The sequence below is a fragment of the Gracilinanus agilis genome, chromosome 5 (genome assembly GCF_016433145.1).
Source record: "Gracilinanus agilis isolate LMUSP501 chromosome 5, AgileGrace, whole genome shotgun sequence".
Lineage (NCBI taxonomy): Eukaryota > Metazoa > Chordata > Mammalia > Didelphimorphia > Didelphidae > Gracilinanus > Gracilinanus agilis.
In genome coordinates, this window is record NC_058134.1 from 234,290,094 (window position 1) to 234,312,926 (window position 22,833).

The 22,833-nt window shown below is 36.5% G+C and overlaps 1 protein-coding gene across 1 annotated transcript in view; it reads right to left on the bottom strand.

Annotated features, from left to right (window-relative positions):
* Window positions 1-22,833, bottom strand: part of NEDD1 (NEDD1 gamma-tubulin ring complex targeting factor) — a 388,827-nt gene that overhangs the window by 329,417 nt on the left and 36,577 nt on the right. The window contains exons 6-12 of the mRNA XM_044677639.1: window positions 20,693-20,922; window positions 19,100-19,301; window positions 18,480-18,672; window positions 13,434-13,568; window positions 6,931-6,978; window positions 6,519-6,721; window positions 4,204-4,360 (exon numbers count right to left, since the gene is read on the bottom strand). Of these exons, the coding sequence (XP_044533574.1) occupies window positions 4,204-4,360; window positions 6,519-6,721; window positions 6,931-6,978; window positions 13,434-13,568; window positions 18,480-18,672; window positions 19,100-19,301; window positions 20,693-20,922 (1,168 nt within the window). The remainder of the gene's footprint in view (window positions 1-4,203; window positions 4,361-6,518; window positions 6,722-6,930; window positions 6,979-13,433; window positions 13,569-18,479; window positions 18,673-19,099; window positions 19,302-20,692; window positions 20,923-22,833) is intronic.

Sequence of the window (22,833 nt, forward strand, 5' to 3'; positions counted from 1 at the left end):
GGGAGGAGGGAAGGAAAGGGGGGCTGGTAATTCTGCTAGGTTGGAATACTATATCACTGCCTGGCCTGTATTTTTCCTCCTCATCCCCACAGATAGCACTGGAGCCTGTGAAGTGGCTTACTGAAATAGAAGCATAAGTCTCCTGATATGCCAGACTAGTAAATTTATCAGGAGGGGAAATGAAGTTAGTCTATAGGATCTTGATGAAATTGTGTGGGAACCTAAGGGAAACAAAACACTTTCCTTTCTAAATGGTCATCATCTATCTCTTTAATAATCTTAATTTTTCTGTGTCATGAACCTCCTTTGGCAGAGGGCAGTCCAGTGAAGTCTATGGATCTCTTCTCAGAATAATGTTTCAAATTCATAAAATAAAGTACAAAAGATTATAAAGAAAGTGTGTGTGTGTGTGTGTGTGTGTGTGTGCGCACACTCACACAAACATATAAAACAAACTGACAGATCTATAATAAAAATTATTATAAATCATATTATTTATATTATCTATAATATTTTATATCATATAATAATATAACTTGTATTATATATTATATAATTTTATTATATTAATTATCATGTTATATAGAATTGATATATTAATTATATAATTTATGTTATATAATATAAAAATAATTTGTTATCTATAATAAAAATTATTATAAAAATAATTTAAAAACTGACAGATCAATAATAATACATTACAGATTTTTGCCTGGAACTGAACTCTATTCTCTTCTCTTTTTGGAAAACTAGGAAATTTGTCAAGTATTGCAACATCTTTCCCATTCCTCATTACTTGTAATACCATCACTAAATGAGTAATATAATTCACTTCCTATTCTTTCTAAATCCGGGATTGTAGTTTGTTGTGTTCATTAAGAGTAGCTAGGTGTTCTCTAATTTTCCTATTTTATTTATGTTTCAATTCCACTATCCCTTATCTTTCCCAGTACAAAGACTGCTTTTCTAGGAACTGAAATAAGCAAGAGTTGACTAGTTCTATCTTCTTGATATCGCACATTTTCACTAACCTATCCATCCAAGGGGTGATCCTATCCCTGCAACCAAAAAAAAAAAGAAAGTCCTTTTTAGTTATTCTAATCATTCATCTCTAGCTCCACCTCACTCCAAGATATGCCATATTCTTATAAGAATTTGCTGTTTTATTTACTTATTTTAAACACTTACCTTCCATCTTAGAATCAATACTAAGGATTGGCTCCAAGACAGAAGAGAGAAAGGGCTAGACAATGGGAGTTAATTAACTTAACCAGGGTCACACAGCTAGGAAGTGTCTGAAGCCATATTTGAATCCAGGATAGCCCATCTCTGGAACCTGGCTCTTTATCCACTGAGCTACCTAGTTGTCCCAAGAAAGTACTACTTTTATATAGTTGATTTTAATTGCCTGCCTTCCCATCTTCTATCTCTTTAAAATCTGGAGTTGGACACCAAATTCCTCACTAGACAGTGTCTTCTTTCTTTTCTAAATGGAGAAAAATTCATGCATTAGCATTAAAAATTTCTGGCTATGTGATCCTAATTCCAAAACTGAATCTCCTTCTGTGTGTCAATGTCTGCTGTGTGTCATTTCTGCTTTTTTTGTTAAATAATTACTGTATATAACATATTTTTCCAACATCATACGTAATGTCCCACCGTTATCTAGTTTAGCAGCTACCATGTGAATAAGTTGTATTTTTTTCCTTTTTTCTCACTTCTCTTAAAGCTCCTCTTAATTTGATTTTACATATCTTCAGGCAAGTATATATTTTAATGGCCCTTTTTAGATATACTTCATTCCCATATAAAAGTCCACCATTCAGATTCTATTTAGTTATGATCAATAATCAAGTCCCCTGGGAGCAGCTGGGTAACTCAGTGGATTGAGAGCCAGGCCTAGAGACGGGAGGGTCCTAGATTCAAATTTGTCCTCGAACACTTCCCAGGTGTGTGACCCTGGGCAAGTCACTTGACCCCCATTGCCTACCCTTACCACTCTTCTGCCTTGGAGCCAATACACTCCAAGCCAATTGACTCCAAGACAGAAAGTAAGAGTTTAAAAAATATATAAATAAAATAATCAAGTCCCCTTTTCAAGTATCATCATCATAACCAGATGCTCACTTAAACAAATCTGGCTTTTCTTTTCTGACTGTACCTCAGGAAGACCAAATTCCTCCTTGTTGTTAAGGTCAGATCAACATAAGATCACTTTTGATAACCACAATTACTTGTGTTTCTTCTTCATGACCATGAGCCCTGGATGGAATCTCATGGTAATGTCTGGGTTGTTATCTTCAATCCTTGCAGTGTAAGAATCTGTTACTTGCTCAGTGAGTTGCACTCTGTCCTTTATGGGAGGAGCTTTCAATCTATTCCTCAACCCCAAGGATTGTTTATTGTCCTTTTTCTGCCCTTCCTTGCCTACGTCCCATTCTTCTATCTCCATAGAGCCACAGCTCAAGAGCTGAAAGGCACTACCAAACACACACCATCCCATCCAACATTATTTTATGACTGTGATGCTACTGAGGCCCATAAATGTTAAGGGCCTTGCTCAGTCTCACAAAAAGTAATCTCAATGGAGATGGTTCTGAAGTCAGAGCGAATGTTCTTCCCACTGTCCCACACCAAAATCCTCCTCCAGTCTCTTGACACAGGCTAGTATCCCTCAGTCTGTTTCTTCTATTTTCCCTTAAGAAATTCCTTCCACTGTGGTTAGAACTTATCACTAGTGAGCTTATGACAGCTTCTAGTAAACACTCATTCTCTTTATAACCTTTACAACCATTCATTTAGCAAAAATCATTAAGAATATTTTTGGGAAAATATCTTCTTTACATCACTTTATTTCTCTGAGATGTATTAATGTAAGTCTGGAGATGAATTTATTTCAAGCAACTATGTGCTCTTCTCATGTAGGTAACAAGGGAAATTAGTAGATGAGTGTTGTCCATAAGAGAACTGAGAATCAGGAAGACCCAAGTTCAAATCCCACCTTAGACATTTACTACATGATCCTAGGCCAAATCACTTAACCTCCTTTAGCCTCGATTTATTCATGTGTAAAATGGGGATAATAATAATAGCCTCTGCCTCAGAGAATTGTTGTAAGGATCAAATGAGGTAACTATAGCACTCCTCAAATGTAATCTATTATTAAGATAATTAGCATCTTGCTATCTTGGACTACAATTCCTCTTACCTGTCTTGCTCTTTTCAGTTTTTCTCCTTGACAGGATAAATGAAAAGTAGGAGCTGTGTCTAGCTCAGCTTTTTCTGTCATCTGTATTAAACACCATTTTCCCCAGTAGTGAACCTCTTCCTTCCTTGTTCTTATGGCGTTAAAAAGCCTTTTTTTTTTTTTGGCCCTTGATGTCTTCCACGAGTGCCAGATCATTCCAGGCATGAGCTTTCCTGATTGTCCTTGCAGGTCCACATCAGCCATATTTGTCTTTGGTTACATGTCTCCTTTTCCAGGGTTGAAAAGCTCTTCTCAAATCTAAGCCCTCTAGAGAATCCTCCAACTGTCATAGTGGCTACTTTGGATTCTTTCCTCTTACATTATTCATTTGTCTATTATCAGAATTTCACATTTTGATCATTTGAAATTTTTGATAATTTGATCACTGGAGATTTTAGATTCTTCTGAAAGTCGAAACTGTCCATCTCTTTTCCTTTTGCAGTCTCTAATGGTGAAGCAACACCTATCATTTTTCTTAACTCTTAAGGCTGCATATCTACAGTCCAAAGTATATGTCTCATGATGGCCAACATTCCCTTTCCTTCACTTTTAAAAACTTTAAGATTACATGGTTTACATAGCTAAGCTACAGCGAGACACATCTGAAAAAAGACTTCAGTACATGAGAATCACCTTAAAGAAATCAGTCTCTGGAAAATGTAATAAAATGGGTACACCTATATATGCTAATTCACATGCAATAGTACTTTCCTTCTGCTGTACTCCAAAAATTGAAAACAAGGTCACTTTAGACATGTATACGAAATCTAAATACATCATTGGAAATTTTTTAAAAAATAAAAATGCATTTTAAAAAAGAGAATATGAAAAAACCCTAAGTACTACACATCCTAAATCCCTACTATATTTATTTAAAGTTTTCAAGTTGAATTTTTAAAACTTTTGAATGCATGTGCATATAAACAAGACATATGTAAGCAGCGTTATGTACTTACTTGCCGTGGTAGCTCCATTGATTGGGGATTCATGTGTCAAATGGGCCTGAATTTCTTTCTCTGGACTTTCTGTTTTCTCAGGGCTTCTTGTTGTATTAGATGATGGGGAGTTATTCAGATTTCCAGATTCAGCACCAGAGGAAATGAACTTGGCAAGCTTCAAATTTATAACAACAACTCATTTTAACAATCTATTTGTAGTTTCCATTTTTAAAAAACATATTAACTTTTATCAAAAGATTTTTGTTTTCTTTTTTGGAGAGTGGAAGATATGTGAGAAAAAGTGAGAAGAAAAGTAGTAGTTGGGCCAATTATCAAGATAAATCTTACTAGAATGTTAGAACTAGATTCACCCATCTCCTCAACAAATACAAAAAACAAACTGTTTTTGACAGCCTAATAAAGAAAAATTCAGTCATCTTGAGCATTTATTGGTAAACAGCACTTTCAATAGAAATACTATTTGGCAAAAGAGAATTCCGGGGGCAGCTGGGTAGCACAGTGGAGTGAGAGTCAGGCCTAGAGACAGGAGGTCCTAGGTTCAAACCCGGCCTCAGGCACTTCCCAGCTGTGTGACCCTGGGCAAGTCACTTGACCCCCATTGCCCACCCTTACCAATCTTCCACCTATGAGACAATACACCAAAGTACAAGGGCTTAAATAAATAAATAAACAAATAAATAAATAAATGAATGAATGAATGAATGAATGAATGGATGGATGAATGGATGGATGAATAAACAAATAAATAAATGAATGAATGAATGAATAAATAAATAAATAAATAAATAAAAATTTAAAAAAGAGAGAATTCCTTGGGAGAATAAGGCAGTATGTTTAACTCAACCAATAAATATCAGTTGGGCAGTTCAAGTGGCACTTTCGTTCTTCTTGAATAACATGTATATTGCTTCCTTCCTTCTCAGGAGAGAGGTGGTGAAATACTGGTACAGAATGTTACATAGTCTATCCATAGCAGTCCCTGAAAATTTTATTATGGTGTATTTTTTCTTGGTTTTGTTATTGTTAGAAGGAAGTTACTATGGTAGATATTATTGAAATAACTAATGGGAAAATGGTTATGGCATAAAAGAATTACAAAATAAAATATTTTAACAACATGCCTTAGTACATTCAGTACAGCTCTAGACTAAAAATGAAGTTCTTAACATTAATAAAAATCATACTCTACTATTTCTATTACTCTCCTTTTTCTGTGACTATTTCTATAATACATTAGCCTTTCTGCATAGTGTTTTACTAGTTCCACTTCTAATGAAGAAGTAAGTTCTTGTAGAAAAAACAATGGGGGGCAGCTGGGTAGCTCACTGAATTGAAATTCAGGCCTAGAGACGGGAGGTCCTAGGTTAAAATCCAGCCTCAGACACTTCCCAGCTGTGTGACCCTGAGCAAGTCACTTGACCCCCATTGCCCACCCTTACCACTCTTCCACCTAGGAGCCAATACACAGAAGTTAAGGGTTTAAAAAAAAAGAAAGAAAAAACAATGACTTAAGTCATATAAGCTAGATTCTTGTCTTAGTGTCACTGTTTTGCTACATAGTTTGAATGAAATTACTTAAGTTGCTAGGTTCTTTATGTCCCAATGGATATAAGCTCCAGCTAAACAAGAGTGACTTTGACATTAACTTATAAAGCATCTTGTTTTTAAAGGAATAAAGAAAAATGACATCCAGTCTTATACTAAGTAACATCAAATGTTACACAAAAATGACTGAAAATTGATTTTTAATGTCTAATTTGTTCGGTTATTCTGAATGCACGGAGAATCAGTATTCAGACTTTCAAGAGATATCAAAAGATAGGCCGTCAGCAAAGGGACTGAGGCCTGCCCAGCATAACGCAGCAGTCTGCTCGCAGGTCTTTGCACCAAAATACAATTCTGGAAACCGTCTAACAATAAACTTCATGCTTCTCCATTCAAATGCTACTGATTCCTCTAAGTGCAGTGATGATGACCTTGAATTCCTGAATACTATGTCAGTGGTCCACAAGTTTTGGCAGGTTTTACAAAGAAAAAAGGTTTCAAGATGGACCCAGGGACAGGCTACATGTGCACTAGTTGAGAGTCAGCTTTGCTAACTCAGCACTAGAGGTGGGCCAGCAGGTGGTAAATCTCTTTGGTCAATGAAACTCATAAAGACCAACGTGCAAAAAAGTCCTGACCTTCATCAAGGGAACATGGGCCAAACCTATAAAATCATGGATCTTGTTAGTACTGAAGTGTATTATTCTATCTACAAAATAATATTTTAAGAAGAAACCTACCTGATGGAAATTCTCCTGCACAGATACCTGTTTTAAGGAATCCTTTGATTCCTGTTTTCCCAGCTGCATCTTCTTATTCTCATATGCTGTATCTTGACTTTCATTCTCTTCTGTAAGTGGGAATTCCATTGAGACGTGAAGAGAACTAAGATGTGATACTGGTGTACTTGTATTTGATGGATGTTTTCTTGTAGGAAACATTGCATTTAACTGTGGGAGAAAGTCTAGGCCTAAAAAAAGGAGAAAAGGATTTCTTTTGCACATGACTGATATTAGATGGATTCTATATTCCATTCCACAAAACAGTAGTTATTTGAGAAACACACTATATAACAAAGAAAATTATTAATTTCATATATGTCTTCTTTTTTAACATAAACCTCTCATAAAAGTCATTACTACTGAGAGGTGGGGAGAAAAGTATTGCAAAAGTTCCTACCGTCTCCTCTGGGAGTAGAGTCCTCACTTGCCTTGTGGACGGCAGCATCTTTAAAAATTATGTAATAAAGAAAAAAGTAAATATAAAATCAGGATTCTTATTCTACTTCTATTTATCATGAAGCCTCTTGAGGGAAGCAAAAAGTAAAATTCACAAAAAGGGCAAGGAAGAGTTGGCACTTTCCTCTTCATTTCTCTAAGTGGTAGATATAAAACAATATTAGAAAAAATTAAAAAACATCCACACACAACTCTACTATGCATGTTCATTTTCTTCTATAATCAATAACTTATTTAATCTTGATTGGATTCATTTACCAATATGTCCAAATGAATCTCCCTTTGGAACAAAGAAAATTTAAGAAAAACTGAATCTACTCAGCAATACATCAGCATATGAAGATCCCATATCAAAATCCCCAACCCACCCCCAACTCTCTAAAAAGAAGAATGTAGCCTGTTTTTCTCCATGTAGATTCATTTAGGCAGGTAACATGGTTAGGGCAAACTAAGTGGCACAATAGACAAAGAGCCAGCTCTGGAGTCAGGAAGACTCTAGTTCAAATCTGCCCTCAGACACTAGCTGTGTGACCCTAGGAAAGTTTGTCTCAGTTTCCTCATCAATAAAATGAGCTGGACAAGGAAATGACAATCTACTTCAATGTCTTTACTAAGAAAACTCCATGGAGAGAGGTCCACAGGGTCACAAAGAAATCAGGCCCTACTGAAACTAAACCAAAACAACAATGTCCATAATTAAAAGATGGTTCTTAAAGGTCAGAAGAATCATATTCTAATCTGGGCTCATTACATACCAGCCAAGTAACCTTGAGAAAGTCATGGATTCTCCAATTCTAGTTTCACTACCTATAAAATGGAACTAATGACAACAGTCCTGTCCATCTCACATGGTTACTGGAAAACCAACAAAGAGAATACAGTTGGAAAGACTTCGAAATTCATTTTTAAAATTTATGAAAGACATTATTTTATTTTTTTATTTCATTTTCTTTTCAAACAAAACAAATTCCTGCATTGGTCAGGTCTAAAACAATGTTTCTCAATCTGCACTCTGAGTCAAACACCTGAGCAGCAAGTTTTACCACGAGCATAAGGTATTATTTAAAAAATGATGTTCACTGCTGCTTTTTTCCCACCTCCACAATATCACCCTCATAACCCCCTATTTTGGCTTTCTTTGAGTCAAGAAAACCTGCTTTTAGTCTCTTCTTTTTTTTTCCAGACTCAATAACTTCTCTTTAACACATATTTTGTTAGATGTGAACAGTCTCCCACCTCCCATCTGTCAAACTATCTCCCTCCCCACATTGAAAAGCTACCTCAAACAAGTCATGTTGCTAGGTTGAAGCATAAAGAATATGAAGAAAAATATAAAATAAGGTGGCAAAGGAAGGCTGAAGTTAAGTTTCTAGACAACATGAAAGTTGCATTATTGGTTTTTCTGTGTTAGGCAATAGGTAACCACTGAAAGGGAACAGGGAGATCAGGTCATGTGCAATTATGAAACATCAATTTGCTAGCAAATGGATACATACTACCTAGCACTCCTTTCATTCAATTCTAATACAACCAAGGTGTTTTAAACCTCCTCCTCTATGAAATCATCAAACTAACCACCAAGATCTCCTCTCTCTCAATTAGATAACCCTACTTTACTGAAAAGAATGAGACCAGCTCACCCATCTTCAATCGCCAAAAACTGAAAAAATTCTCTAAGCTCTTGCCCTATCATCTCCTTAGGATGAAGTATCTTACCTATTTGGAGAAGCTAACCCTTCTACTTGTACCCTGGATCTTGCCCCTTTCCATCACCTCTGGAAATTTATGCCATTAAAATTCCCTCTCTTATCTTCAGTTCTCTAACGGTACTTTCTTGACTACCTATAAATAAATATGGTTAGGTCTTATCATCCTTGGTCCTATTCATGGTTAAATTCTCTGGTCCTATTCATTGTTAAAACTTCTAGAAAGAGTAAGCTAACTCTCAGTTCCTCTACTTCCTCACCACACCTCAACCTCAGGCAAATCTGCCTTCTATTCAAAGTATTCTCTTCAATTTCATCAATGACCTTCTCTAAGTCAAACTCAGCAGTCTTTCCTTTCCCCTCCTTTAAATCCATACTAAGAATTGAAACTAAGTACTGGTTCCAAAACAGAAAAGTGGTAAGGTTACTGGGAGTGTCTTGCCAAGGGTCACAAGCTTAGGAAGGCCATAATGGAACCCAACATCTCTCAATCCACTGAGCCACCTAGGCCAAATCCATCTAGACTTTTCTAAAGGGTCCAATCCTACTGAGCATGCACACTTTCTCTCTCCTCTTAGCTTCCATGACAATTTTCATGGTTTATCTCTTTTCTGTCTGACCACTCCTTTGCTTATCCCTTCACTGCCTCATCACACTGTTCTCTCTTTGCCAGTAAACATGGGAGTTTTTCCCAAAGTTCTGTCCTCAAATATCTTCACTCAGTACTTTGATGGTTTTCATGGTTCCTCTTTATAACTACCAAAACTATCCATCTGTTTTTAATCTCTTTCCTGAGCTACAGTGCCATCCTTCCAAATGCCTGGCAATCTCTACCTGGTGATATCCCATTGGCATCTCAAATTATCTGAATGAATTTCTATCTCACCAAGAAAAATCTTCCTTTCTTCCCAAATTCTGGATTTCCACTATTGGCACTTCGAAATCACCTAACTTACAGTCATCTTTAATTCTCCATTTATTCTTGCAAACTACATCCAATAAGTCTTCATCGATTCTGCTTCTTTTTTTGGTTGCTATTGTTCTTAGAACTAGCTTACACGAGCTACAAAAATGTCAAATGGGCTTAAGCCTCAAGGCCCAACTCTGGTACAAGCTTTGTTAACACAGCATTTGGTCATTAGCCAGGGAGAGGGAGAAGACACAGTATTCCTAACCCAGCTGCCAGGCTGCTTGACAGCCACATTACAATGTCTAGCCCATGCTAATTAGGGCCTTAGTGTATAAAGCATCATGAAGGTAGCAAGCATTTATTTGTTCTTCCATATATCAAGATAACAAGTTAGGTTGGCTTCCCCAGGGTGCCTGCAGAAAACTGTTCACTTCTCCTAGGAGAAATATTTCCTATTCCTTTCTATGTCTGCCTTAAAGCTGGGCACTTTTCACTATGCTTATCTGCAGGCTGAAAAGCCTGTACTCATGTCAGCATCTCATCTGCAGAGAAGCTCAAAGGAAGGATCTCTTTTGGCAAAGGGTCCCTTCTCAGCAAGAATGAAAAGACCCCTTATGGAAATGTTTTGCGTGATAATACATGAATAATCCAGACTAAATTGCTTGCCAGCTCTGGGAGGGGGTAGAAAGGAAGGAGAGAGACAATTTGAATCATATATCGGGAAAACTTATGTGGAAATTTGTTATTATGTGTAACTGGCAAATAAATAAAGAAAGAAACAAATAAAAATGACCCCCCCCCAAAAAAAGGAATGAAAACACCCCTGAATGAACTGTATTTCCCTTTGTGCTAGAAAAGTTATTATCTCTGAACTGCTCATTTCACATAACTGTAGCTTTGAAGTTTGGGGCTTGGGACCAAATTCTAGCATTTAATTTTCACAGCAATCATTCTACAGAATTCTGACTTTAACTTAATGTCTAATTCCAGAGACACATGAAGAGGTGAGCAAGTAACAGCCACCATCTCTAGTTCTAAAATCTCTCATATCTTTACTCTTCTTTTACTTAGTTCTCCTCTGCCATTCATCTCCCTAATTTAGAACCTTTTCATTTATCACCCAAACTATATTAACATGTCTTATTGAGTCTTTCTACCACTGATCTCTTACTCTTATATAACACACAATTGCCCAAATAATTTTCTAGAAAATAAAACTCTTAGGATGCCATTTCCCTAATTAGAAACCTTTAAGTTGGCTTTAGGTCTTTTACTAAGAGGCTTGAATCTACCTTTCTAAAGTATACTTGATAATCCTTTCCCTCTTTATACACTCCCCATTCCAGCAATACTGTTTACTTGTGGTTCTTCAAACTCATCTTTTTCTGCTATGTCTCCATGTTCCTCTCATACCAGGAACACACTGACCATATCCCTCAGACTTCCTTTAAGATTCAGATCCTGCTTCTCATTTCTCCACAAATACTTCCTATTCTCTCTCTGCACTTTTTTCTTGGTGAGCAAATCGACTCCCATCAGTTTAATGAACATTTCTCATTTCTATGCAGATGACTCACAGATCTTTAGATTTAGTCCCAATCTCTCCCCTGACCTCAAGTCCAGCATAAGGAACTAATACTACATTTCAAACTGGATGTCCCAGAAGCACTTCAACCTTAGCTTGTCCAATAGAAGCTCCTCGATATTCTTAAAAAAAAAAAAAAAAAAAAAACTCCCCTTCTCCAAAACTTGCCTTTCACAGAAATAGGGATTACCATTACAGCAGGGGTCGGCAACGTATTGCTCTCGAGCCATATCTGGCTCTTTTGAGGGTCAGATATGGCTCTTTCTGCAGGAGCCATAAAGTCAATTTTTTTTTTTCTGGAGCTGTTACAGGAGCACGCACTGTGAGCACTGTACAGCTCTCACGGAATTACATTTTAAAAAATGTGGCGTTAATGGCTCTCACGGCCAAAAAGATTGCCGACCCCTGCATTATAGGCTCATAGGTTGAACCTTGGTTCCTCACTCTTACTTGTTCTACACATCTAACAAAGTCATTTTTGTCATTTCTATCTCAATATCTCTCAGATTTGGTTCTTTCTGCTTATGTAGTGAGCATCTTCAATCAAGTCCTCATTCCTGCTTGCCTGAACTATTTTCCTGGCCTGCTAATTGTTCTCTCCACCTCAAATGTCTCTTCCAACATGTACTAAACACATAGTTGCCAAAGTGAATTTCCTTAATGTGGCCCTGACTACATTTACTCTGTTCTGTAACAAACTCCAGTAGCTTCCTATGGTCTCTATAATCAAACATAAACTCTATTTAGCTTTTAAAACCCTCCTCAATCTATCTTTCCAAAATCTCCACTCCTAGCAGCTTCTGTCAAGCCAAGCCTGCCTGTTTCCTATTCCTCACATATTTCTGGACTGGCTGACCCTCGTGACTTAAATGTGCCCCCATCCTCCTCTTCTCTTCTGGTCCTCATGATATAGTCCAAGTAGCACTTTCTATATGAGGACTTCTTAACCTAGGATACACAAACTTGTATTTTTTTTAAATTTTAAGTTATTTCACTAGAATAGGTTTCCTTTGCTTTGGGAAATTTAAAGCAATTTAAAAATTCTAGTTATAATGATTGATCCATATTAATCTTGCAATTTACAAGACCCCAAAGGTCTTTTTGACATTAACAACTATATAGGTAAGGGTAGTTAGGGGATGTAGTGGACAGAGAACCTAACCTGGAATAAGGGGGTTTCATCTTCTTGAGTAAAAATCTGGCCTCATACACTTCCAAGTTATATGACCCTGGGTGAGTCACTTATCCCTGTTTGCCTCAGTTTCCTCATCTACAAAATGAGCTGGAGAAGGAAATAGAAAACTACTACAGTATCTTTGCCAAGAAAACCACAAATAAGGTCATGAAGAGCTGGACATAACTGAATAACAACAAGCTGTAATGGTATATATATTTCCCTCCAAACCATAACTTGCATGCTCTTTTAGACTTTATATTTATCTCCAAGTTTCATTATATTAGATGTTGCAGATCATCTACCCTGTCCAAAATTTTTATAATTAAATAAGGTTATTTGTTGGACCTTATGGGTTATTGTGAGAATCAAATGGCAATGTATGAAAAAGAGTTTAATAAATAAACAGTATTCCTGGGTACCATCTACCTTTACATCATTTCATCATTCCCGAAACATCAATGTGACCCCAGGAAAGTCACTTAATTTCTCTGAGCTTCAGTTTCCTTAAATGTAAACTGAGGATGATCTTTTGCATGATTCATGGACCTGGAATGAGGAAAGGGCTCTAGCAGTGGTTATCATCATTATTATCATTGCCAGTTCTGTCTTCTTGCCTCTTGGTATAGAAGAGTCGGGACAGGCTCTGCTACTCACAAACCCTGTGATCTGCAATAAATTCCATCCCTTCTCTGGCTTAGTTTCCTCCTCTATAAAATGAAGAGGGTCGTCTAGATGGCCTCTTCCATCTAGGTCCTTCCAATTCTAAATTTACAATAATGGGAATATGACAGTAATGGTATAAAAGCACCCAATTAGAACTTTGTTGCAGTAAACATAATATCTCAGTAAATAATATAATAAAAAGTCATTAGAGGACTTCAGGTATGAAGGCATAACACCAAAACATTCCTTTGCCTCAATCTTTGAACCTGCCCAGTCTTTCACCGTGTTCTAAATGGGAGAAAAAGTGATGATGACAGCCACAGTGCGACTTTACTCATCCTACTTACCAAGATTTTCTGACTAAAATGAACAAAACAGGGCTCAAAAATGAGAAAAGACTTACCATCTCTCACTGGTGAGAAGAGGTCCCCTAAACTGCTTCTTCCTCCTGTGTCATCAAAGCTCGAGAGATCTGAATTCTTCCCACATTCTGAGTCTCTAGATGGAATAACATCTGGATTTGTGCTGCGAGGCAAGCCTTAAAAGAATGATAACAAATATGAAGCTAAGTCTTGTGTACACGGAATTAGAATTTAAAACAGAATTCAAAAAAAGGAAAAATGGGCCTGTGTCCTAGTAGTGTGACAATTAGTAATGGCATGGCTTCAGTAAGCACACTACTACAAATGCTAGCACAGGAAACATTGTGAGCAAGGCCCCATTTTTCCAGTGTCTTTGGAGCTCTCCAAAGTTGAGTTTTTAACAAAGTAGGAGCATCCTCTTTCAAGGACCACAATTTTGCTTATTCTAGCCATTTCAGATGAAAATCTTGGCCAAAATATATGATACCTTTCTCTGGTCTTAGAGACATGCAATATTGAATGATCTTTAACTTTTCCTCGAAGATTTATGCCATAGCTATAAAAATCCATTATTATCCTGTGTTGGAAAATACAGATATTTTGTGTATGCTGGAACAAACTGATTCTGAATAGAGCCAAAGACCTTTACTATCAGAAGAGAAAGCCTAATTTAGGGCAAGTGCTCAGTTTTATATGCTCAGTAGCTCTTCCTACTTTTTCTATCTTAAGAACTAAGTTCAAAAGGGTCAAAGTTGCTAAAAGACTCAGGAAATAGGTGGTTGTTGGAAGCCATTCAGAGAAATAAGGTCTTTTAGCAGAATCTATGGACCCCATTAGGATCAATGTAGTTTGCAAAGTCTCCACGCTGGTTTTTGTGACCTGAAAATCAGATCACAGAACGGATGGCCTATCCAAAACTTTGACCCCTTTCTGTGGCTCCTTTTATTAATGAAAACATATTAATTTAAATTTTTAGGATAGTCTTAAGTTTTATAGAAAGCCTCAAAGTACCAACACTTAATGAGTTAACAGCCTTTTTTTGCTCAACAGAGAACAGTTATAGCTATGAGTATATCTCTCTTGCTGCTCTAGACATCCCAAGGTCACGGAGTGGCAGACTCAGGCAAAATTCCACTTTAAGATAAAGTGAGGCTCATTTTTAACCTTGGGACTTTTTCTCATCTGGGCATGATCTTCATGAGAAAATTTTTTGTAAAACCATATACCAATCATGATGTAATTCTGTAACTTTGGCATGTCTGTGCAACTGTAAAACCTCATTATACTTTGTGAGAATGGATTCTCTGGAAAATGATATAAAGAAAGCTCAGAGGCTTTTTAGAGCAGCCACAAGCTAACGGACAGCCCCCAGTGTAAGCTTCACTCTTTCTCACTGAAACCATCACCTCCCAGACCCTTGGAGCTGTTGGATAGCTTCCAACAGGTGGTATTTTATTATATTATCTGAAAGGAAGGGGACAGTATATTGTTAGAGGAGATAACTGAAAAGCCTGAAGTAATACAAAAGACGCCTTAGCATAGTCATAGTATGATATGACATTGCCAGGTCCTATTGTCGGTACACTTGTTGTATTATCTGATACGAAGTTCTAGAATGTGATAATTTATGAGTGTCAGTCAGAAGCCTCCAGGAGAGCTAGAAAAGCCAAGATCCATAATACTGGCCAATACAAGTTGCCTTAAGTAGCAGCATATTGACAACTTGTCATGTTTTCAGCTCTCTGATTTTTTTCAGAAACTTTTAGGTAACAAGAAGACTGTTACTGAACATCTGACAAACATTTTTGGTAAATGTCTACTTCTGGATGTCAACTAGACAATTATCATAGCAACTATTGACATGTATTACGCATAGATCCCAGAATATAAAGAGGCAGTTCTTTAGAAATGGCTTCCTTTAAATAAGCCTTGTAGATCATAGTAAAAAGTTTGAACAAAAGGAAAAGTTTTCAGCAGACGTTTAACAAAATCTGTCCCTTTTTTCACACTGAGAGATTATAATTATTTATTCTTTAGAATAATTTTCTTATAAATTCTTCAGTCTGTCCACAAAGATACACCCAAACCTAATATCTTATTGCTGAGTGAAATAAAAAACTCTTTGTAGGGGAGGGGGCACAGGGAGGGGGGAAAAAAACTCAAAAAGGTACATGGCTCATATAAATTTATTATTTATGAAACAGTATCAAAGAAATACAGATTATATACATACAAAGAAATACAGTAATAGGGAACTCACTACCTCAAGCTAGCAATTGTCATGAGGAAATATTTCCTCATAATTAGCCAAAATTCATCTACTACCCAGTAATCTTAGTTCCTCCCTCAAGAATCAAGCCATTCAAATATATCATTTTTATGTTCTCTCCCTCCTCCCGAAGTATTCTCTTTTCTAGGGTAAACATCCTTAGTACCCAATAGTTTCTTTCCATGACAAGCAGTGATCCTGCTAAGTACCATTATAATAGCAAAAGAATATGTTCATGGGGGCAGCTGGGTAGCTCAGTGGATTGAGAGCCAGGCCTAGAGACAGGAGGTCCTGGGTTCAAATCTGACCTCAGACACTTCTTAGCTGTGTGACCCTGGGCAAGTCACTTGACCCCCATTGCCTATCCTTACCACTCTTCCACCTATAAGTCAATACACAGAAGTTAAGGGTTTAAAAAAAATTTTGAAAATAAAAAAAAAGAATATGTTCAATATCACCCAAAGCTAAATAATAAAGGGAGCTGTAATAATAGCAGCAGCAGCTATTTTCCATAACACTTTAAAGTTTACAAAGCACTTTATTATTTATTTTTTTTTTAAACTAATCTTCTCTCTCAGAATAAAGGGCTAAGCAATTGGGGTAAAGTGATTTGCCTAGGGCCACACAGTGAGAAGTGTCTGATGCCAGATTTGAACACACCTCCTTTCTCCAGGTCTCTTTATCCACTGAGCCACCTCGCTGCCCCTACAAAGCACTTCAGATGTTACTTCATTTGATCCAAGTTTTTATCATGAGACCTACTAATAAGCAAGGTTCATAAATGCCATAAAGAAGTATTCTTATACTTCTCAGGAATTATGCATAATTTGAAGGTTTACCCCTTTACCTTTTTAAAGTTTACTCAAAACACTATAATACCACAATGGTTTAACTTTAAACAATAAGTATTCTTCTAAAATGTTCCATGCAAATCCACTCCCAATATAATGAATTCTTTTAAATAGCACAGTTTCTGTTTCTTCACACAATTCCAAGGTTATTAATATGATGAGAACTATGGCTAAAAAACCTCTGTCCTCTCATTCTAGACATTACACTTTGTTCTTCCATCTAAAAAAAAGAAATCCCCTGGAAAGAGGTGACTAATGGATCCTGTTCATTTTTGCTCGGAACCTGTCAGTCTTGGGTCAAATTGCAAAACCTCTTTGGGGTTTTAAGCTTTCTGAATTATTTAAATTGATGATATGAATTAGTCAACCATGAAAATCCTTCTTCAACCCTAAAATTCCATAAATTTATTAGTCCTTACTTCCTAATTTATAAATCTAGACTCTTCTTAGAGCTCTTAGTTTTGCTACCATGGGTTTATTAAAGGCACATGTTAGAAGAGCTGTTCTGATCTAGACTATGGTAGTACCGGCCAATGATACACTTGTGGGTACACAGTAAACTCAAATAGATGGTAACAACTCAGTGTCAGTAACAACTCAGTAACAACTAAGCATTATATTTAGCTAACAGAACTTTGTTACTGCCTTGTGAATTTTATCATTTTTAATGGGGAAATTTGCACAAACTTACATTCAATAGCATGACTTTGATAATTCTTAAAATAACTATAGTTGTATAATAAATTTATTCCAAGTCCTGGCAAAAATTACTTAATATTGTATTGGGAAAATTTTTTTCCCTAAGTTGAAATAGTATTTCAATTGAGTTCTTTAGTGATAATTTCCTCCACTGTCACTGTACAATGTCAGGGGAAAAGCCCCTACCCATTGGGAAGAGCCCCTAGGGCACACCTATGGAAGGGTCTGGACAAAGTTCTCAGCACAAGATGAGATCATCATTAAAGGAAATGCTGAAACAGTTGAGATCAGAGATCTATTTGCATATGCTGAAGACTAAATCAGCGTGTAACTATCCAAGTCAACAAACACACCATCTATTTAACAATCAGGAAAGAAGACATCTCCACAAACTACACAACCAATGAAAGAAAATATCTTTAATAAGCCTCATACACTTTAAAATTAAGGCAGACATACACAAGTACTTCTATATCATAAAGTAATTGCTATTCTGGAAATGGCCCTGAGCATTGAAGGCATTCAATAAATACCTGTAGAATAAGTGAAAAATGGCACCTCCATATGCTCATTTCCATACCAGCATACATTTAGGTTTTTTCTTTTAATTAGTTGCTGCAACTTGCTGATGTGACATATTTCTTAGTAGATACTAAAAACGCTTCCTTTCCCTTCAACAATTTAAGTCTGTACCATTGTATTCTATTGTGGGCAAAGCAAATAAAACAGTTGGTCAATGTAGAAAGAAACAAAGTAATATCATGGAAAAAAAAGTTTACCCCAAAGATGATCTACCTCTAAGAAGTAAAAAAATTTAAAAAAAAACTTTCAGTAATTTTCATTTGTAAAGTCATTATACTTTAAAATGCAAATTTGCCTTCTTTCCATTTTGAAATGACAATCAGAAACAAAAATATAAAAATAAAAATATTCTACTTAACTGGAGAAGATTAAATCCATGTTTGAGGAGAATATTCCATCTTATCTCAACCTCATAAATCTGGTCAACTAACTACATGCTACCATAGTAGTCTAAGCACCAATCATTTCAATAACCATCATTATTCTTTACACTGTCCATATGGTTTTCTTTATTATAACTTTTTTTTATAAAGGACCCTAAAACATTTACTTAAATGCAAAGACTAAATTTACTTTAAACAAAAAAAATACATAAAACACAGTTTGGTATCAGAGGAAATGTTGGCTATTTTATATAAATCTGAATAAAAAATACTCAAAATAATAAGAAACCAAAATAGGTTTACCTGATTTGTCTTGAACAGCCACCAGTCCTTTCCCCTCAACTGTGGTCATGGGCTGAGATAAACTGGCAGTACCTGATAAAGGAGCTGGTTCTCTGACAATTCCAGGATTTTGGACTCCCCCAGGCGTGCTGCTCACTTTACCAGTTCTTTTGTTCAAGATAGATTTATTTGAAGAGGTTTTATTTAAACTTGACTAAAATATAAAAAGAAATAATTTGTAAATCCTTGTGCTTCAATCTAGGCAGTAACAAACTACTAATGTCCTATGATTTTTTTTTCTTTTGGTTAGGGAGATTAGAGTTATCCCATATCAATTTTAGTATTTTTAATGGCATCTGCACATTTTTTCCCCCTTAATCTACAAAGAAAAGTTTAGTTATTTTAAAAATAGAGGATTTAGAAGGAAGAGAGAATTATCTCAGAATTAAATGTAGGAAATGAAGATAGGCATCTTAAGTCTACGTTTGTCACCTAGATATTTAAAAAAACAAGACTGTCATTTAAAATTTAATATACAATAACATTATTCAAATCATGTATTTTGAAACTGAAGACCAATCTCAAATTATTGTTCTGATTTTATTTAACAAAACATAAATAGATAAAAGGAAATTTCTCACCTTAGAAAGGGCAGAAGAGCACTGAAATGTTATACACTGCACAGATGTTTTGTGAGCAGAAATGATCTTCACTGGAGAATTCAACATCCTTAAGTCATATTGATATATTTTCCCACGGGAAGATCCAATTGCCAATGTGGCTCCATCAGGCATGAAGTCTACTGCAGTTAGGGGAGCCTCTGTCACTAAAGTCCTTAGCAGGCTTCATAAAGGAAAAAAGACATAGGCCTCAATATAAATGCATACTAGCATAGCCTTTAAATATCTCTTATACCTAGAACATCACAAGAATGTAATACTCCAAATATGCTAGTCTAAACAAAGCAGTTTTAGAATTTGACTAAAACATCTTCAATACAGGGCACACAGGCTTGTGTATAAAGGACAATCCTAGCCTATTTTCTTGCTAAAGGCATGTGTTTCTATACAAAAAGATGTTCCTCACATCATTACCCATGTCTTTGTTGAGTGTGTATATTAACCAGTTACAGAAAGAACCAAATGAGGGCACCTAAACAATGTACCAAATTGGTATGTGTTGTGCACCTGCCTCCCCTACACCTTGTCCTGTGCTCTCTCCCAAATCCTGTAGCCCCTGGATTTGGGACTTTTAAGCATCATCCTTTCCCCCTCATTATTGCTCTGTCCTTACATCCACAGCAAAGACAGTTGTGACTCTTTCTGAAGGGTCTGGGCAACAAAGTCTAGGGCCAAAGCAACAAACTTCAACAGGTAAAGCTTCTAATTCCCATACCTAAGACTAAGCCAACCAGGATGGAAGGAGGAAAAGGGTCTGGAAAGACAACAGACTTATCCTAATACATCCTATCATACCAAAAGTAGGTACATTTAGCATGAATACAGAGTCCTTGAACTGAGGGAACAAAGGGCATTACAATTTGTGACACCCCATCAAATCTGAGTTTCTGTAGTCAAGGACTTACCTAACTGGGTCTTAATAATGAACATTCAGAAAGCTATAAAAAAGTATTACAATGAAAACCTGAGCATTGGGGCAGGAGGAGCCAGCTGGGACCTTTCCTACCATTACTTGTAACATTATCTTTTTCTGCATGAATCACATAGCTGGAGGCTCTGTCTCTGTCTTTCTGTAATAAAAGTTTAAGGAGGACACCAGCATCAAGCCAGATTCGAGTTCAGGCCAAGATGGTCCGAAACAGTAGAAAACCAAAATGTGGAAAGGTTTTAGTTTTTCCTTACTGTTATTAAAATAAAGTGAATCCTGTTTTTAATTTTACATACTTGGTTCCTCTATTGTAAAGAACATCCAGTTTGTAAGATAATTTTGCATGCTTAAAATAATAAGCAACCATTCCATAGAGTTTCTTTTCAAACATTGCATCATCCATTTTACATAGTCAAAAAGAACAATATCACTGAAAAAACCTTCTGAATTTTGGAATGTCCTCTATAAAAGAAGAAAAGAAAAAGCCTATCTTCTTTCAAAGCATCTGCTTAACATCTTTGATGCTACTGAAATTTTCTCTAGATTTTGTAGAAGTCACAAGTACATGCTCTATTATGGGGTAATATTTATTCATTATTAAATTAAGAAAGTAGTGAATCACTTACATCTTACTTGCAGTGTCATAGAGGACGATTCTTTTATCCAAGCCTATAGTTACAAGTAGCATGTCATTGACAGGAGAAAAAGCTATTCCTGAGGCTGGAGCTTTGTGGCTACAATCAAAGTTATGGTATGCACTCTGACTATTTACATCCCAGAGAGTTACTACTCCATTATCAGACACGCTGCCCAGGAGAGATTTCTTAAACAGGGAGTACTTCAATTGTCGAATAGACTATTAAAAACAAAAGAGAAAACATTTCATGGAGATGCAAGCATATACAGCATTTGTGAATAAAGATAAATATCTATATGGGCACATACATATAGATATTGATCAACTAACAGGCAAGAACTGGATGCCCCTGGGGCTGGGTACTTGACAGTCATTAATCTGGTTCTGTAACAGGAGTCTTCCCAAGAAATATTGTATTTAATAGTTAAGTCTGTCTCTGTTCTCAAGGAGCTTACAAAGTAACAGGAAAAGAGGGAAATACTTCATTAATAATCGCACAGAGTAGAGAGTGCTATAAAAGTGCTGTAAAAAAAGATAAGAAGTACAAAGGGAATACATAAAACCATAGACTTTTGGAATTGGAAAGGAATTTTGGAATCCCATATATATATATAGTATAGCCCCTCTGGGATACCCCCCTAGCCACCAAATCAGAAGTGCAACCCCATTTTGTCTCTAGCTTCCTCTCAAGTTACTCTCCTCAATGCACTCTATCCCCTGTCTTTTCTCATATCTCAGGCCTTTTCTTATCCCCTGTTGCTGCAGCACCTTCCCTCTTGCTCTTGAACTACTAAATACTTATCCATCCTTTAAAGCCCAATATGATGTCATTTTCCAAAAGCTCCAACTATGAGGTAGTATGAGTCCTTCCACAAAGTTTTCCTTTTCCCCAGGTTAGTAATGACCACCCTCCCCCCCTCCCACCCCCCACCCCCAGTTCAGGAAGCACATGGTTCACACTTTATTATGGAACAAGACAGAGAAACAGCATAGGGTAACAGAGTACACAGTGACCTACACTTGGAGTCAGAAAGACAGGTTCAATTCTAATTCTATCACTTCCTAGAACTGTGGAAATCATTCCATCTCTTTAAGCCTCAGAGTTCTTGCCTATAAAATTGATATTGACACCATATCTACTTCATTACAGCTGATCATTCCACCCCAGCTTCTGAGCTTCAACTCATTTAATGCAACAGGTTCCTGCCTTTTAATAGATGATTGAAAATCATCAAGCCTGTGCTTAAATATCTCTTGAAGTGAAGATTTCATTACCTAATGAGGCATGTGATAAAATTTTCAGAGAGCTCAAACTATGAGGAAGAGCCAAAAGTCTGCTGGTCTGTAACTTCTATTCCCTTGTGTTTTCTGGGGCTGAACAAAAAAGAAGAGTCCCTCTACCACATGCCAGACTTTTCAAGCATGTGAACCCTATTACAGTATGCCCAAGTTTCTCCTCTTTTCTCCAGATCCTTCTGCCATTCCTCAACAGCCTAGATAAGCCCTTGCTTAACCAGCTCCTTCCTAAAATGTATAGGCTAGACCTAGAGTCAGTTCCTCAGGTGGTCCAACCAAGATGGCCATCTCAGCTGGGATTACAGCCTAAGGGTGTCTATCTTTTTGGCTGACTAATTTATCACCACTATTCACTTATAAAGGACTTGCAGTTTCAAAAAATAAATAAAAAAGATCTTTTTCATTGGAACTATTGCTCTCTAATCAGGAGCCTTTCCATTGAAAGATAGACTTTTTTTATCCTAAGTGCTTTAATAAACACTATTAAACTATTTAAGACTCTTATTAAGATATGGACCATTATTAAAGTCTCCTGAGATCTTTTCAGATTCATATCCTATCATCCACCATATCATGGAGTCCTTCCAGATTTCCAACATCCACAAATAGGATAAACATTCTTATGTCTCTACCTACTAAACAAAACTGGACCTAAGACCTAGGACAGCACCCAATGGTGAGAAGTGGACTGCTGTCTGGTAGCAAGGGTGCAGACTTAAGAGTCAGGAAAAATCTGAGTCAGAAATATACATCTGGCTATAGGAAGGGTCAATTAACTTCTCTAATCCTTAGTTTCCATCTCAGCAAAAACAGGAATCCTAATATCTAATCCTA